This window comes from Calonectris borealis, chromosome 2 (genome assembly GCF_964195595.1).
Source record: "Calonectris borealis chromosome 2, bCalBor7.hap1.2, whole genome shotgun sequence".
NCBI lineage: Eukaryota > Metazoa > Chordata > Aves > Procellariiformes > Procellariidae > Calonectris > Calonectris borealis.
The window spans coordinates 83953046-83972521 of record NC_134313.1 but is presented as its reverse complement, the minus strand read 5'-3'; the positions used below and the strand labels follow the sequence as shown (position 1 = coordinate 83972521).

General features: G+C 42.8%; 1 protein-coding gene across 1 annotated transcript in view; it reads right to left on the bottom strand.

Annotated features, from left to right (window-relative positions):
• Positions 1-238: 238 nt before the first annotated feature.
• Positions 239-19476, bottom strand: part of FBXL7 (F-box and leucine rich repeat protein 7) — a 196999-nt gene continuing 177761 nt past the window's right edge. The window contains exons 3-4 of the mRNA XM_075142484.1: positions 8157-8768; positions 239-3312 (exon numbers count right to left, since the gene is read on the bottom strand). Coding sequence (XP_074998585.1) covers positions 2576-3312; positions 8157-8768 — 1349 coding nt within the window. The 3' untranslated portion in view covers positions 239-2575. The remainder of the gene's footprint in view (positions 3313-8156; positions 8769-19476) is intronic.

Here is a 19476-nt window from a genome sequence, read left to right as displayed (position 1 = left end):
TTTCAGGATCAAGAAGAACCACAGGAGGAAAATAAAATTTTAAGAGACAGATAGGCAAGGTCATAATCTATAACAAACATTTTTTTTTCCTTTTTTAATATAGTCAGCCACCTACCCGATGTGCTGATGTGCTCATTCACCTACCTAACTTTCAAGAAAAGTTTTACAAGTATTTCATCGTTTCTTTTTCACCAGAAGTTAGTCAATTAGTGCAAATGACGATGCACGCTCATCCGTTACCAATATATTGCTTTATTTCTTGGTAGCAAATTAAGGCTTTATAGTGAGATTTCTACAGTACAGGCCAATTTCAACATTAGAAACCTTAAAAACGATGTAGCACTATTCACTCAATTTAGCATAGCCAGAAAAGTAGCTTTTTTTTTTTAATAAACAGTTAAATGTTACTAATGAGGCCGTATATTTCATGAGTGCAAATGGCTCAAAATCCCACCATCCTCAGGAATGGGCTTAATGTTTAATTATCCTCGGGGCCATTTTGAGATAAAGGATAAACAGGATAGCTGACTCGAATAAAGTGTACTGTACTACTTGCTGGAGAAGAATTTTAGAAATACAGAAAGGAAAACCAAAGTCATCTTAATTGGCCAAAGGATAGTATCACCCCCTATTAGTCACTGACCAGTAATAGTGGCAATGACAAATTCATTTTCCATGGCCCCCTTTGCTTTAGTACAATCTGATTTATAATTCAGAGCTGATGACATCCTGTATGTTAAGAAACTGAAAACTGGAGGAACATACATAAGTTACACGAATTTTTGCAGCGGTAGGACAAGTTCCCTCTGCAGGGACATGTCCAAACCATTGCTTTTTTGTAATTTGAGAGAGCATTGCTACAAATATTTCCTCAGCAGTTATGTATTTTTCTTGAGCATATGGATTTTCACTTCATATCAATGATTTTATTAGTGTTGTCTGGAGATGATGGAACTACTGCTTATGAAAACCAGACACGGTGCTTCCCTTCTTATGTTCTCTACTGAGACATTTATAGCGTTTGAGCTGAACGTATGAATTCACCTGTCAGTCAGGCGCAGGGGGCCTGCCTGAAAATATCATCACCCCTAACGTGTCTGGCTTTCAGATCGGAGCATTACATGTGAAAATGCAGAGAATCAGCTGCCAGAAAATTGTGAAGAAAGTAACCATCAAACGACCACATGCTCTGGGGAAGGAGCAATGAGGTGGGGGAACCTCCAAACCACTTTTGCTCTTGCACGAGCAAGAGTGACCATGAGAGTACAAGGGGGTTCCAGTGTCACAGGGCAATGCTGGCGTTTTAATTCCTTGTGGAACAGCAGTTGTTTCTCCAGCCTAAGGGAACACACACAGACAAGGTTCCACAAAATCTAAATCTAATGTGAATAACACTCTAAGCCCCTCTGTCCCCAGGGGTGTTACCTAACATCAGGCTAACGTCTTTGAAACCTCAAGATCAGCCAGCTATCCTTTGAACTGGAAGGCCAGAGAAAAGGGTCGGGTTTCTATGTGTATTAAGGCACATACTGAATTTACCTCAACGCACGTGCCTGGTTTGCTCAGGGAGCGTCAACTGCAGCGGTGCCACCAGGCTGCTGAAGAGATACAGCGGAGGAACAAAGGCAGACTTTCCGGTGACAGCCGCGCAGCACAGCAATTGGGACCGCCCCGTGCAAGCTGCTCCGCAGCGCCTCAGAGAGTCCCCGGTGTACTACAGTGCTGTCTCGGCTTGTTGCAGAATTACAGCAGCTTCTCAGGCTGATTTGCTGGCTTTTCCCTTTGCCAGGCCACCAATATCTCACCTGTTGTCCTTCACTCGGGTGAATATGTCACTGCTTATCAGACCCAGAAGTCCCTATCTGCTACCAGAGGGTGGGGCTACACATGCAGGAGAGGGCGGATTTAGAAATGAAGGCAAGTAGTGATGATGCACGAGTGACCTGGAGGTGGGCTTTCCAAGAGAATCCATGCATGGGCACAACCTCCAGATTCACTCAGCAGAGTGCTCGGCAATGGCCAGCAGGTCTTATTCTGCCTCAATCAAGTGTGTTTAAGAACATTACCCAGTATTTCCTGAGGGATTACAATGGATGGCTACCAAAGAGAAACTACCTGAAGACAAGGGGATGCTTTTTCAGCCATATTGGAAGAAGTTGGGGAACACAGACACATATTGCATAGTCAGCTTCAGGAGCACAGCTGGAATTCAGATGTACTTGACACAGCTTAGCAGCGTTTCCAAAGGAGGGATTATGTGCTACTTCCTTTGGAGGTAGCTACTGTAGCCTGGGACAAGATCACGGCTGTTATGGAAATGGCACCCCACTGGGGATGCTGAGCACTCATTGCTTTTTCATTAAGGCAGCCTCTCCACGGAGACCCACCGCACCTTAAAAGTGATCATACAAAAAGCAAACAGAATAGTCCTCTAGAACCCCCCCTCACCCACAACATACAAGAAAAGCTGACTCCCGTGAGCTACAGAAAAGACAGCATTACTGCATATGGGAGCGTGTGTTTATACATCAGTGTTTTTAATACTGCATTGTAACGACAGGTGTGGGGTGTCCTTTCAGAAGAAGGCAGGGTTGGTGTGCTCTATAATACAGCGCTTGCAATGTCGTTTAACAAATCGCAGAGCATCCACAGAGACATCGCAGTCCTGCACATTCAACATCTGCAGGTCAAAACAGTTGGCAGCTACAATCTGCAGGCCCTGCCCAGTGATGCTCTCGCATGATTTCAGGCTCAGGCGCTTCAGGTTGAAGCAGTTGAGGGCTAGAAACTCCAGGCCGGTGTCTGAGACCAGAGGGCACTTGCCAATATCTAGCGATTTGAGTTTTGTGCAATTTTTGGCGAGGTACTCCACACCGTGGTCCGTGATGCCCTCGCAGCCCCGCGCGTTGAGGTAGCGCAGTTTGCTGCAGTATTTGGCTATGTAACGGATGCCCACGTCTGTGATCCGGCTGCAGTGAGCGATGCTAAGGTATCGGAGGCGCGACTCCAGCTTGGCAATCTCCCGCATGCCGAAGTCACTGACAAAGCGACAGTCGCTCACACTCAGTTCCTTAATGGACGTGCAGTAAATCATCAGGTAGCGGAGACCCTCGTCGGTGATGCGGACACAGCGGCGCAGGTACAGGTGGGTCAGTTGAGTGCAGTGAGCGGCAATGGTGTGCAGTCCTTCGTCCTCCAGGACGAAGCAGTCTGTCATGTCCAAGTAACGAATGGAGATTTGTTTCCCGTGTAAGGGAGACAGCTTGATGGAGGCTTCGCGAGTCAAACTGATGCATGTTACTTTGGAGCAGCCTAAGTGGAAAAACACAGCAAATTTAAGCAAGCCATAAAAAACAAATCACACAGCGAGACCAGAAAGGTAAGCATGAAATTGCGTGTTGGATGTGATGAAGATATCTTCATGTTGCAAGAGCAGAATCATCCTGACTGACAGTCTGGATTTGCTGTGATGTGTCCCTACACCAGAGGAAATAATAAACTCCACCAGAGTCAGTGAGGTTGCTTTGGGATTCTGAGCACCAGCAAAGCGACAGACCGATTTTGTCCATATCCCAAATGTAAAATGTCCTAGGTTTATCTAGGGACAGTCTATGATCTGTTACTGCAATATAAACCCACTGACAATTTGACAAAATGGTACTACATGACAACCAACACAGCTTTTTGATCAGAGGCAGTCTCATTGCTGACTGGCTGAGTTTGTAAACCAACATCAGAGGCTCTTTCACCATCCAACCCCATTATAAAAAAGACAAACCCCACCCACTTTCCAAAAAGCATTTGGAGAACAGATGTGAATCCAGCCCCAAGCTGGATTGGGAAGGATGCAAAACTATGGCAAGACTATGTGCTTGCAGAAGGGTGGAGGTTCGGGTAACCTAAGGAGAATGGGGAGAGTCAGCAGGAGTGAACAGCCTGGTAAGGTCATGGGAGGACATGGACAGATGCAGAAAAGGACTGTTTCAAGTGAGGAGGTCCAGCCATGAATGGAGGTAACTAGACTAGAGGAGAAACACCAGACCTTGCAAGGAAAGATAAAGAGCTAGATGCTCACGGACTTCTCCCATTTTTAACCTCCACTCTGTGCATGGTGGTGAACGAAAGCTGTTTTTGGAAAGTGATGTTTCTGTTGTGCTGCAGATTGGCAGTCTCAGGCTCCTGAAGGGAAATTCTTATCTGTGCCAAGTTCAGCTGGGCACATTGCATTAGCATAGCTAGAAACAGCTGCAAGGAAGAAGAGAGGATCTACCTGTTAGTGATGAAGGCCCAACAGTTTTAGCCGTAAATGTCTACTCAGACAAAGTCTGCAGCTTATGCCTAGAGAGGTGCCCTCAGGTAGGGATACAAAGAGCTTTTCTGTATTGCTGAAGCACTGGCCAATGGGGATGAAGTTACCCATGAAAAGCCAGAAAAGTTAGGATGACGACCTTAGACTCCACGTATCAGAAATGCTGCACAAATCCTGTAGTCTGGAAGTGAAGAGCATGACAATGTATGGAGACCACCTTAAAAACTTGGATGACCCAAACCCATACCACTTGATACAACAGGTTCTCGTTCAGAGGCTTAATGGAAGGTATGAATATGCTTCATTCTTAAAAACAAAAAGGAAAAAAAAATCCCTTGAGATAATCCAGTGGGCTCACACAAATGCTGTTAGAAGCATGGGATATGGACTTGAAACAGTTTGCCACCTGCAATTAGATTTCTACATTCATCATTTGAATTTGCAGCTGGATTTTTAATTCAGACTTCAAATTTATTTGAACAGATGCAAATTTTACCTTAGGCCTCACACAATGAAACAGGCAAATTGTCCACAGGTCATGCAGAAGCTCTGGGACCTTGAAGCAAAGCACTTTGTTCAACGAACAACATCTTCTTAAAACTGAATGCTGCTATTTCCTCTTCAAACTCTGTTGCAGATCTATCTATCTTATGGTGCAATCTTTGGAAATACGTGTGCCCTCAAATAAGTACTACATACACACTCAATAAAGCAAAGTGATTTTTCTAAAGGGAAGCAGTACAATACTAATGGTGTAAAAATTTCACCTCTAATATGTTCTTTGGAGTAGGTGATACAAAATGCACCACAGGAGTCCCCATCCTTGAGCTCGGATTCCTCAGAAGAAGGTGGCACTAGGCAGAGTTCTGCTGGACCCGACGTAGCTGTCTATTGCTGGGCTATTGCGTTTGCCTGAGGAGGTTGCTGGATTAAGGAGTCAGTCTGGATATCTTACATGCTGAGCAGAATTCAATTTTAAAATCTGGCTAAGAGAGAATGAAGGGTCCATGAGGCCGAGGAGAACATTCTGTCTGAGGATCCAAGAAGGGGGAACGCTTTAATGATCGCAATTAGAAAGTGAATGGGTCAGAAGTCTCACAGCAGGGTTGGAGTCACATACATCAGTGTGTGATCACTGTTTTGACAAGCTCAGCATCGCCTTGTCTAGTTACTTTGGCTACACTGTAAAATATTTCATGAGAAGGATATTCAAAATGGTTTCACCAGAAAAAGAGTCCATGTTGATATAGAACTGCCTGATTTTTAAGCAAAATGACAGGTTCCTGGGTCTGCAACAATTTTTCTGTCCTAAATAATAAAAAATGTAAAAACAAAGCTCTTGTAACAGGGTTTTCCATAAAGTAAGTATAACTGATTTTTAAAAGGGAAGAGAAACTTCCAAACAGATTGAAAAAAATGTTGGCTAGCGTGTTAGATAATAACTTGCAGTCAAGCTCGACCAACTTCCAGAGATATCTCAGACCTGCCCACAAAGTGGATGCTGAGAGTGACAGAACTTACATTGTGGAAAACTCTTAAAGTTAATATGAACATCTGGTTTTGACATTAAAGATTTTGGTACGTTATTGCTGCCAAGTAACCATCCAAGGGGGAGAGGGATTCAACTAGATGTACAACTGTGAACTGGGTTTTAATTAACTAGCTAAAAGTATAGTGTTGTCCCCCAGCACGTGTACCCAACTTCTCTTGCTCAGTATGAAACCAAACCAGTGAACCACTTCAGTCCTGAGAATTGCTTGAGCGTGTAGGTGCAAGCCTTGTCCTCCTAACTACAGGCAGAAGGAGGGGAAAATGGAATCCTGCTTCCAAAACATCCTCCAGAATTACCCACATCAGAATGAAAAAAGTGGACTCCAAATAAGACCCCAGAGATCAATTATCCTCCATTCATATGCAGGCACATGCAGCAAAAGCCATGTCTGAACCCAAACACCCTGACTTCTGAGAGCATGTTCAAAACCAGGATTTTTCCCTCACCTGCTCCAAAAAGAAAGGACAACTTAGAAAAATGTGAGATTAAAATTACTTTTGTGTCCCGTAGATGAGACAAAATTCAAGGAAAATGAGTATTTTACTCACTCTTTACACCCTTTGAACCCAACTCATGAGCTCTTAGGAACAGACACCATCTTCTAGGTCTGAAAGTAACAGGCTTGGGGAAACCACAAATGAAGACAGACCACAAAAGAACCTATTTCAAGACCGGGTATCATCTTTTCATTTTCCCTGCCTTTGAAAAAGTCACCTTCGGTCTATAGCATATCTATCAGTAGGAGCTGTGGACCAGAGCATCTTCAGCCACCTACAAGCCCTCACGTGCACTCAGGGTGTCAGCTAACAGACTGGTGTGCCAAGGCAGTTCACCCTTAGCTCAGCAATTCTACTTGTCCTGTCTCTCCAGGCCCAGGGTACTTGAGCCACTCAACTCTCCATACCACCCTAGAGGATGTAGTAAGAAAAGCATAAATATGCCAGGGATACAGCCAGCCTTCAAAGTGATATGTAGCTCTAGGTCTGAATCACACAGGCACATACATTTTCTCCTGGTGTTGGAGATGCTTCAACCTGAATGTGTCAGTATGTACCAACAATAAGTAATTCATATGCAAGGTCATTACGAATAGACTCCATGGGAAGGACTCCCGCGGAGTCCCACAGAGATTCCTTATCACCTGGCAGTTTCAGAGAGCAATCACAAAAAGTCAATAATTCTGATTTGTTGCTATTTGTTTTGATACCTTCCGTGACATTCTGCCATCCTAGGAATATTAGGTGAGAGAGTTGGATAAATCAGTTAAAAAAAATAAAAGGCAGAAAAAAGAAAGCAAATCAGTGTACATCAGATAGGCAGCCTTGGAAAAAACCAGTTTATCTGGGTACCAGTGACTCAGTAGCATTGCTTCCTATCCCCACTTTGTCCTGCTTGTTGCCATTAGAACCTCTGCAATGGCAAATCTGGTCCAGCTGATTAATAACAACATTAGACTGATAAAAAGTGAGATCACAAAATAAGTATTGAACATCAAATTTACTTCAGTGCTCTGCTTGGCTACATCCTTTCCATTAAGTGCCAGCCTATTTGCAGAGAGGAAATTCTGTGTGGCTGACCCTGGGAAAAAACATCTTGTTTCCCCAGAGCAGGTCTGAGGAAAATTGTCTAAAATTGTCATTTCTGCTGATCTAAACAGCTGCAGTGATACGTTGTAACTGGGTGAAAGGAAAAGCAAAAAGCCACTAAGCAAATATATACACTACTTTAAAAAAAAAAAAAAAGTCCAAGCTAGCTAAGTCTTGTTAAAATAGCAATAGAAACAAGGGGACCTTGAAGTTTAGCTAGGGATGAAAATTGATCCTTATACCCAGACAAAAGCCTAGCACTGATTCCGAGCTCCTCCTCAAGTCATTTATCAGATTACAGATATATACATTATATACATATAATCTACATATAAATTATATATATATACGAAAAACATAAAACAAATTTTGCTGAAGTAACTAGCCTTCACCATATGATGCAGCACTGACTGCAACATGGGCCCTTGCAAGGGTGCTTTGTGCAAAAATCTGTAGAGTACTCGTGCTATTTGAACAGGCCGTCTCTGCTAGCTCGTCTCCATTGGAGGAGGCCCGGCCATTCAAGAGGTGCTGCTGGCATTTGGGGCATTGAAATTCTGCCTGTCTCACCAGTACTGTGTTAGGAGACTGGCATTCCTACTTCGAAAGACAACACAGAAAAGGAAAGTGTGCAGTTGTGGGGCCAGGGGTTTGACAAGCATGAGGCTTTTAGAATCAGAGGCAGCCGTATTGAAATATTTCCTGTTACCTGACACATCCAGGTGTTCCAGGTTCGGGCACAGTGACACGACATCAAAGACCGCCTCATTGGAGATGTTGTAACAGCCAGACACCTCCAGCCTCCGCAGTTCTGGACAGCACTGGGCAATGGTGTACAGTCCTCTGTCTGTGAGCCGCCTGCAGCCACTAACAATTACCGTCTCCAACATGAGACATACGTTGGGTGTATCCTGACAAAGCCTCCGGGTCAGCACTTTAAGAGCCCTGTCTACGTTGATTGTCTCGCCGGTCAGGCGAATAGTCCTCCAAAGTCGGGGGTCCCAGGCAAGGTTATACCAGCGGCGGCACACACGGGCACAGCGGCACAGCTGGTTGGTGGGCAGGAAGGAGAATATCTGGACCATGGAGTGGTCGGGCAGCCGGTCTATGTTGGCCTGTTCTTTCTGGTGCTTGGACGCCAGCCGGATGAGAGGATGAGTGAGACGGGTTGGAGGCGGCGAGTGGACCATGGCAACAGTTTCCCCAGTGACTGAGGATGAAGACGTCGACGACCCTCTGCCATTCTGGAAACCAGGCGAATTCGGTGGAAATATTAATGCTGGACTGGGTGTGCTGAGCGTCCGCATGCTCAGGTCGGAGTCTGGAAGACAAAACACATGATTTCAGTAAGCGGTGGGTGGACGCAGAGCTCTCTGTGCAGCGCAGCGTCCCGCTAGCCCGTTTGTTAATGGAGCATGATGGGCTTTGGGGTTGTTGCGGGTAAAGCAGTCATTTTTACCAGTGAGAGTGAGGAAGCACATATTTCAAAATCTATCTTAGAGTATACTCTGAAAACACTGTTCCCCTTAGCGTTGGGTACGTGACAGAGACACAGCCCTAGCTGCGCTGCCAAAGCATGCTAGCAAAGGAGGGGCTGCAGGTCTAAGCCCTGTAACGAAGAGGAGTCGTCAGTGGCAGTCCAGGGATTTCAATTCTTTATACTCTCAACTAAACACTGCAAGAAATGAGTCCATTTGAGTCGCAAGCTTTTTTGACAGAGAGTAACTGCCCATAACCTTGGCACTACCTAGGCAAAGTGTGAGCTGTCAGGGGAGGAATACTGTGGTCCTTCGCCTCTCAGCTCCTTCAGCCGTTCAGTGGGAGGCCAAAGAAGAGCTCACAAGGCAAATGCTACTTCCTTCACCAGACCTGGGTAGATGGGAAAAGCACAACTCTGTACACTTATTTTCATTGTGTCATTAAAGTTCAGTTTTCACTCATGCAAGCTGGGACTCAGCAGTCCAACCAAGAGCCCAGTGACTAGTTCCTGAAGAGGGGTTGGCTGTGCCTCTTCATGTGCACACAGAAAGCACTCCTTTCCAATGGACTAAGGTGAACTTCAGTCGGATTTGAAAAAACAAGCTCAGAAAAGTAAGTGGCGAAGAAACAGCATGCCTGGAAACTTCTTACAGAGCCGTTGCACAACATTTACATGCCCTTTTTGCTTGGGCTAATTGTCACACTGGAAGCAGTCAGCCCAAAAAAACCCACATAAAACAATTTGCTACTTCTTTACCTTCTTTATTTCACTTTACTGGCAAAAAGCAGGCACAAAAATAATGGGTCTCTACTACTAAGAAAGGTTGCCTTTGCTGTGAGATTATTTCAGCTGTTTTCCCTCTGTGCTACCATTGCTGCCTACAAGTCATTTCCACTCCTGCTTCCAGCTCTCCATGCAAAGCAAGTAAAAGACTGGAAGACAACTAGGATATAATTTTGATAGTCAAGCAAATGCCATGGGCAATACATTTAGAGACCCTGAGATATTTCAGCAGTATGCTACAGAAGATGCAACCAGCGTATGAGAGATGAATGCTGCTGCTGAGCACACTCCTTCCATCTCCGACCTCTCAGTACTGATCTCAACAGAAATTCTTTATGAAGGAAAGCAGTATCCAGAGATGAATACAGGAACCACAATTTAGTGCCCGGTGGAATAACAAATATCATGAATGGAGTAAGAACAGTGGTTTTAGAGCACCAAGTTTTCCTCCACGTCACATCTTCTGCTATCACTTCAGTGTTCAGACATTTCAGGGAAGCATGCAAAGCCATCTCCTTAAGTAACATTGACCCTACAGTTCTGTGACTGTACCAACGTAGAAAAGGGCTAAGCAAGGTAGAGCCAGAAATCTGGGTTTAGGCAGAGTTTTTAAATTAAGTACATTTTAAATGAATTTGATCGATGTATCACACATGAATTTCCCCATCAAGCTTTTACTTAGCCCAGCACAGGCATGCTCTGATCTCACTAGCTACAACAGCAGCAACCACAGGCCTGCATTTTCACAGCGTGTCTGCAAGGGAGAGAGGCACAACTATTTAGCTGAAGAACCCAAGACACAAAGTCCAGCAGCTTGCCCAAGATCACCTAGTTCAGTTGCAGAGAGATCAAAATCTTCATCTCACACTGTGAAGGAAAAACCTACACTACCCAGCTCCTTCCCTCTTCCTCTTCTGTATCTTGTTTTACTTAGACAGAAACTCAGTATTTCAACAAGTGACAGGAAAAATATTTTCTTCAAGGCTTCTAAGTCTATGCTATGGCTATGTGGACCTAACCCAGGGATTTGTGTATTTTTGAGCAAGAACCGTATCTTAATGCAGAGTGGGTTTTGCAGACACTCTGCTCCCCTTTGAGACCTCCTAATACCCTCCTGGCAGCTATTGCAAATAATTGCATCGAGGAGTGTTATTTGGAAAGCGTCTGGTATACTCCGGTACTTTAAAAATGAGATTTACAGCTGGAGAGAAAAAAAACAAAACACCAGCAGCAGCCAGGCTCCTGCAGACAAGCATTGACTCCATAGACCACTTAGGCAACAGTCCCCTAGATTAATTTTTGCAAGGACTTACCATATGTTTGACCTCCCTCACATTACCACCAAAACCAATGACAGTGCCTGAAGTTAAACATGTGCAGAAGATGTGGCAGACTTGGAGCCTTTACTTTTTGTTCTTTTCTTGAGATTTTAAGACAAGAATCCTTCTAATATAAAAGAATACACGTTTTTTCAACTGCTGGATCTATCTTCCACTACTACATGTATTTGGCATTGTGAATTCCTTTCCTTTCCTTTTGCTTTTTCATTTGCTTTAGGCTTTTTGTTTGTTTGGTTGTTGTTTGCTTGTTTTTTACACAAACCAGCACAAAAAGGGAAAACAAAATGATACAAATAAAACCCACAGAACAAACACTTGTTTCTACACTGCAAAATAGATGGAACTAAAATCAAAAGCAAAAAGTTTCATTTTTTAACATCTGCTATAAACAATTTTTAGTACTGTGGGAATGATTAGCTCCTGTAAGACAATCTCCCAGCATATTTTGAAAAACATATATTTTTAGTCAGTTATTGTTGAAAACACCTAAAAATCTCTGCAGGGTTACATTCTTCCCTATTCTCCATTCCTACTTAAGTATAAAAAAGCATTTAACACTCCATGATTCTCCCCCCCTCCCCTGGTGATCAAAGCACCAAGCTAATACGGCTATCTCCACTCCTTTTGGATCAGAAGTGGCATTCCTTCATCACTCCTGGGCGCTCTGTGAATAATCAACACCTTAGACATTCTGGGTGCGTAATGAATTACCAAAATGTGGTTTTTAACTTAGACCTAGAGCTAAAAAAGGTTTGACCTTCTGTTTTATGGGTATGCTCTGTGCTTGCTTTGTGCTCTCTTAATTCTCTCATTAGTATAGCAGTTCCAGATGTGTATCCTGTATTTCCTTTTCAATCCTGAAGGTGCGTCATGTGAAATTTGCTCCCTCCACCTTCAGGGCATGGACTTCCAGACAGACACATACACATGCATACGCCTGCACCCTGCCTCCCCACCCCAAAGTATTTTGGAAAAAGACTGTAGTGTTGTCGTTATGTTTAAACAAGAGAGTCGAGAGAGCATTACTGGTCTGCTGAGCCCGTAATGCAATATGCTCTCAGACAGGAATTTTGCTGGTAGCTCAGCTGAGCTCTGTACGGAGGTATTCCCACTTACTGTTCGTTGTACACCCCTAAGGGGAAAAGAAAAACATAGCAGGTGAGTCCAGGAGCTTTTTGCCAGTAAAAACTTGGAAAGATTTTTGCTAGCATTTAAAGCTTCAGCAAAACACTTGGTCCACTGTACATTTTCCAGGCTTTTCAGGTATTGTTGGGAGGGCCTTCCTGTAGCACTATCTGAACCTCTAAGGGTTTCCTTCAAATTTTGTTCTTCACCGTTTACTGAGTGCTAGCTAACAGGCTGAGTCAGTCTGAGACAGGGCAACTTAATGACAGTGTGACATTAATAAACACAACCCTGCAAGTGCAAATGAAGTTACTGACTGCAGTTCTCAATATATATCTTTACACACACATGCCCTATACAAGCATTTCTTTTCCTAAAAAACCCAATTGTTTACAAGCCTGAAATGCAGCTTTACATTTTGGTAACCTTAGAAAGTAAAAAACAAATTACAAAGCAGCACTGTGTTTCCTTCCCTATAACCTCTTTTGCCCCTTTCCCTCCCTGATTACCAATCTTCTGTGCAAGATGCTTTTTATTAAAGCTTTTCTCGGGCCCTGAAGATTGTTTGTTGATGTAAGAGAAAATTTCTTAACAATCTTTAAAGAAATCTCAAAAGATGCGTGCCAGAAACAGAACTATAAAAGCTGACACAGAGGGAGAAAATGCACTGGAGGGAGTTTTCTTATTCCATTAGGAATCTGGTTTATTTCAAAGGGTTTTTTTTCCCCCAGTTTGTTTCCCAATTAATACATACATCTGGGAAAAAGAGCCTTTAAATATGTATGATTTAAACCAAGATCTAGTCTCTGTTCCTTCTGGCATTGACAACAATATGCAGAACCAGAGAGAGAAAACAATGTTGTATTTTCGTTAGTTCAGCGATGCACACTAACACGGGACACTTGATGGGCTTTTTAAGGTTGAACCATCTTCCATGCTTAAAATGTGACTCCATCCAACTGCACCTTCCACTATGGTACCACTAAGGTAGTGTGCCTTTTTTAAAGTGAATCCTATACCAAGCTCCTCAAGTTAACAAAATTAAAATGAAAATTTTGGTAAATATCAATCAAACTTCAGAATCTTATCTGACAACTAAAAAGGGTTGTTTGTGTTGATCTACTGTCACCACTGAGGTTTTTAGCAAAACTAAGGCAAGAATTAAACCAAACTATGTTCAGGCTCTGGAAAGTCAGTATAGCTGAGAAAAATAAAAAGCAATTGGCATTTTTGTCAAAACGTTAGATGCAAAATAATGTGCACAAGAAGCATTTAGGCATAGTACAGAAACATCACTTACTTAGCATCTCTTCAATAACAGTGTTGCACAGGTATTACATATTTTACTAACTGCAATGTGGGTATAGACTTCACATTTTTACCGTGACACCATCAACTTCATGCATGCCAGGGAAGTACTCCTTTTACAGACACTGGGGAAATTGGGAGATTAATGGTTGTAGCAGCTACAGTCTACGGTGCAAAGGGGAACAGAAGCAGCTGACAGGCTGTACAGGGGCAACATTGCAGGCTGATTCGAGGAGAGACTTGTGAATTTGACAGGCAGATGTCAAATATGGCTGTGTGCCCTTAGAGGAGATTAGGAAAAGGAGTTAGCTAGGACAGCAGGCTACAACAGGGCCATTTGCTTTCTAAGGCCCTGGGCACGGACAAAGTCCCAGAAAAAGTGATACCTACAAAAGAGCGTCTTCCACGTCGCAAACATCCTCAGGCATTTCTCTCAGGCTAAGTTACCCTGCTGACCTCGGTTCCTCCCAGCTCCAGGAAGCTGGGAGGAATCGGAGAGCCCCGGATAGTAAAGAGGCAGCTGGAACAAAACTCACCATGCAAACTTGCGTGGGGCTGCAATGGTCAAGTATGCCAGAGGGAAAGGGTTGCTCGGCAGAGATACCTATGTGATTTTGCAACCTTTTACAATCAAGAACGTATAGAATGAGAAACAGAGTTGGACAAGCTCTCTCATCTCTCTCCAAGTACACTTAAACCATCTCCGATGTGCATGTGTGCCCTGTTCCTAATTTCCAGGGAGAGCTCACTGAAGTGCCTGTTCCAGTGTTGTCACCATATCAAGTTTCTAAGTTTTTCCTCTTACCCAACTCATACAAGAAGCTGTTTCTTGCCCCTCTGTTAGTGGTTGCGAAGAATGAGAGGTCTCCCCTCTTCCTGGAAGGATTTCTCATGTGCATTTGCTCAAACTTCAGCCCTTTCTTCCTAGTCACATCACTAATATTCAGATTTTCTCCAATTTGCATGTATTTCTCTTAAAGCACAACGTTCCAAACTGAGCACTTCACACTACCATACCTCACCAGCAGTGGCTGAAGTGGACTCCTTCCCACCTGTATTTCATGGAAACCACATCGTCAACCTTCCAGACTTCAACAGTCTCAGAAGGATGATGCATTCAGTACATGGTTCGATGTATTGGCCAGATTCCCATGTGTCATACAGTTGCCTGGCCATTTATTTTCTTCATCCATGTTTATATAATCTATTAATCTTCCCCACACCTGTCTCCTTAGAGAGTGCTATGTTTTCTCTCTCCTAATCTTCTATTTTTTCAAGAGCATTTTGAGTACTGAACAACCTTCTCAAATTGTACTCATTTTCAGTTTTCCAAATACACTGCAGGTCCAGTGCCATAAATTTTAGCCCATTCCTCTGTATATTGGTAGTTTTGTGTCTTAATTCAATTCAAACAGATGGCTTCTGCAGAGGGATGGAAAAATTTAGCAACCTAGTAATGAATACTGTAGGGTATAGCAAAGCAGATCCCTAAAGGGTCCTTCTTGATACATCATCACAGTTGACAAATACTCAGTGATAACTATGCAATATACTATATCCTTCAGTGGCCACCTTATGATGATTTCATTTAGTCTGTATTTCATCGGCTTTCACCGATTCCAACACAGACATGCAAAAGTCTAAATAAACCTGAGATAGGTTACAGGTACTGTTTCCCTCTCAGCAGACAATTTATTCTTACCAACACAGAAAATCAGATTGAAAACTTAAGAAGAGTGAGGTCCAGGGAACAAAAACACATCAGCAAAGATGTAAACTTATTTCTTATCCTGTGAGATCTTGTAGGTCATGCAACTCCCTTTTTGAGAGCAAAGACCTGTGACAAAGCTTGATTTTTCAGTGTAAGAATGAGCAGCCTTGGAGCTCAAGAAGTAATCACATCCACATGCTCCTGGAAGGAACGGTTCCACAGAACTTAAAATAACCTTTTATAGTTTTTAAAAACCTCCCATAGAATGTAATAGGAAACTGTACCTATTGTACAAGACTAGAGACTTTGTTACGAGACCATATGGAAGAGGGATATGTTAACTTAAATTTGAAGCCATTTCATAGTAGTTTCTGTGTGACATTTTACACCTTGGATTATACTGGTGTAACTTCCCTGTGATGTTGAGATCCAGTTTTCTTTAGTCTATAAACTCCTCCACATACATTTGGAGACTTGATCTTGCATTCCTGGCATAGTCACACTTGATGCTTAAAGTCAAACAGCACTGCAAGTGAAGTAATTGTTATAGTTTTATTAAGCAAATAACTCTTCCTTACAATGTATTTGTCAAAAGCTGGAACTAATTTCCCCCCTACTGACTTTGTCCCTTGCCACTTGGCAAGAATTAATTTTATCCCCATATTTTTGAACAGAGCTAAAAATATGAAGACTGGGGGGAAAAAAAAGAAAAAAGTAATCAACCTATGAATTTATGAAGTCAGAGCATCTTAACTTTGCCTTCAGTCCACTGACGATACTAGCACAGCAGTTCTGAGAAAAGGGTTTGTCAGTGCATCACTGCTGGGAAATTCCATAGAGATAGATGGGATGGTGCATTTTTTCCACATTCAGTAAATATCTAACCCCAAAATGAATTCCATACACTCTTAAGTACAAGCTCTTCTTAAACCCCTTGAGGTCAGATGGTCTCCCAGCTCCTTGAGGTATGCCAGGGAGCTCCTCCAGCTGAGCTAGTTTATGTCTACATCAGCAGCCCAGAAAGAGATCTGTGGAGCAAAACAGTTACTGCTGAGAACCTGACATCCACACGCCTGGGAAGTGGGTGTTAGCTTTCGGACAATGTCTAATTACATCCACAAAACTGAATGCTCACTAGGGGTTGCCTCTGGTGCTTTAGGTGTCCTGCCAGAACATATTTTTTGCTTTAGTTTCACCTGAAAGTAATTGGGCTCATACACCTTGTGGTGGTAACTAAAGCATGGTAAGCAGGGACTAAGGGGAGAGTCATTTCAAGAGTGAGCTTCAAATCTGAACAAAAATGCTAGTGTAGATGAACCCACTGCCCAGAGAAGAACCCCCCATCCACCTCCTCCAAACCCTGAGTTACCACCTCCCAACCTAACCCGTACTATGTAGAGGAGAAGCATCCTGTGTCCCGCTGGTTTCTCAAGACTGGATTGTCAACGGACCGGACATGTTGCATTTCATTGTCCCCCATTTACCACACCTATAGGGGATCCAGTCCTTTGCTGTTCAATGCATTGCTTTGAAATGTGAAAACCAATTGTGGTTAAAATGAAAATAAGCATTTACAAGGTGCTTATATATAAGCATCTTTTGCATACTTCTATACAAAGATTTAAGATAAATAAGACACCAAAAATATAGCAAGGTTGCTTAATTTCAAAGTCATACTAAAAAGCCTGCCTCTCTCTCTTTCCATCTGATAAGCTGTTAGAAAGTCTTAACTAACCCAGGAACTCCATCCTGGTGAATACAAAAAACCTTCCCAATTCACCCAGAGAACGACTTCGTTCAGTGAAACAGACTTACAACTATGCCCTGCCTTTTCTTTGAGTTATTCTGACATACTCCAAGGTCAAAATTTTGTCAGGTAGAACACTTTCCTGCCTGACTAGGCAACATTTACACTTCCGTGTTCCATTTTTTTATGTATTGATCTTCATTTTTCATTTAAAACCCTCCTTACATAAATATAGGTAAGATGAGTGCACATTGCTTAATACTGGCTCTCAAGCTATACATATGTGGCCAGAATCAGTCACTTAAAGTGACACTGAGCTGGGGCAAACCCATCATACTCTGTCTCTGAATGATAGGCTGACATGAAGTTTCTGTTGATGCAAATGTATGCATGCAATTTATATAGAAAACTGGAACAAATGCCTAATGGATCCCAACTTCAAAATGCAGAAATCCAGTCAGCTGCTCCAGTCAGGTGTAGCTGTTCCACTATTTTACCTCTCAAAAATGGAAGAATTTGAAATAAAAGATGTATCAGTTTACATTATTGTAGAATTTCAAGATAAGTTGCTGAACATAAATTTATGGGAGGGAAACATTTTCAAAATCTGTTAATGTGGATCAAAACCAAGAGAACCTGCAGAACCCTGAAATGTAGTTCTGGTAGATGTGCATTGCTCTAAATGGAAAATAATATACAAAGCAGAGGAACGCTTGCCTCTGGGGAAAGCTGAGAATATAATCACTTTGTTGTATAATCAAGATGACTTGCATCTTGTTGGTAGCATACTCTACAGCAGACAAATAATTCCCCCAACAATGACAGTTTCCAGCATATTCACCAAAAGTGAATTATTTATGTAAAAGAACATTGTTTTTCATAATCAAATACTGGCATTTTAAAAGCGCACAAGTCTCAGAAATGATTGACTTTCAAATTAACAGGGGATCCAAGATTTGGGATCCAAGATTTGACCTCCAAAATTGGAGAAATAAATGCTAAGCAATAGGCTAAGCAGAAGAGGGAAGAGTAGCAAGAGGTTTAGGTGCTAAAGATTCATTAAATCAATGTAATTTAAAATAGTCCAAATATCCTTCCTAAAATAAATTCAGGCTTTGTAAACATAGGCTTTGCTGATAATCTGGGAAGAGACAACCCTCCAAATTATGGGACAGAGTTGTACACAGCACAAGAAGAGGCCTCTAGATTAAAAAAAAAAAACCACCCCAAAACAAATGAGAAAGTAAAGCCAATCCCAACTCAGCTTGGTTCAGCCCAGCTCCTTCTGGATTGTCCTGTGAGATACCTGCAAGTGCCCACGGGGTGTCCCAGCTGAGGAGTCATACACCAAAGCAGATGACGTATCCCTCTTCCAGCTAAGTTCTCAGTAAGCGAGTGATAATAAACAACAGCAAAAAATGCTGCTAATAGAAAAGAGAACACAACCCTCTTTTGTAAAAACTGCTCAGTTAGTTACCAAGTCATTGCTCACTCCAGGGTGAGCGAGGTGAGCTCTTTTCAGTCCTGCAGGAGAATTACCCTGAGGTAAGAGCTTTCCAGGCTTTGCTAATCATCAGAAGTGCTTATTCCCAGACTGATGCTTTTGCAGACTAGGAGGGACTCCATCAAGAGCTCTGCCTGGGTCTGTAGCATGGCCACGGATTACAGAAAATCAGCAGAATTGTGCAAAGCGTAACTGAAGGCCGACCTGCAACACCTGCTCCCGATCAGCTCAGATCCATTTACACTTCAGTTTCCAAAATTTATTTTCTTTCCCAGGAGTGAGATTCCTTCAAAAGCACCTGCTAGCATCCTGGCAAGCATTCTCTTGTTTTGCAGGCAAATACCTCATTTCTAGGGTTGCATCCCTCCTCCCTTTTGACATGTGGCCAAACTGAGAAAGCAAAGCTGGTCTCCAGGGATGGAGAATGGTAGAAAGGAATGGTAGAAAACTTCACTCAATCCACAGTTTTACGTTTCTTTCAAATCCATAATGCTACCACTATGCTTACAGGCAAAGGAATAAATTCAGCAAAGAGCTGGCCAAAGCCAATTCCCCAATGAATCACCTTTGAGACCTGGGTGAGAGGAACACCCTGGAGGGGATGAAAGAAAAGAAACGTAGGTCTCCAAAGCAGAAACCCAGGACACCAGCACAATCTAACTTATCCAACACCTCTCTAACAAAGATACATAAACTGAGGATTTTTCACAATAAACTCTTCAGGTTATAAGAGCCCTGGGGTGACAGTCAGCAGTCCCCTCTTCTGTTACAAACACACGCAATGTTCATATAACGATGCACCGAGCAAGCACATAGTGCTTATTCAGAACCACGAGGATTAAAATTTTGTTTATGGGAAAATCAGGAGTTAAGCTGGAAAAGAGACATGGCCACTGGCAGCTTTCTCCTACTAGAAAATGTAACTGGCTCAAGCCCAAGTGCACTAAGTTACGTGGATTCCTGACCACCAGTGTGAAGCAGTCCCAGACTGTGTCAAAACAGATGGTACTTACAACTGCAAAAGCAATGCA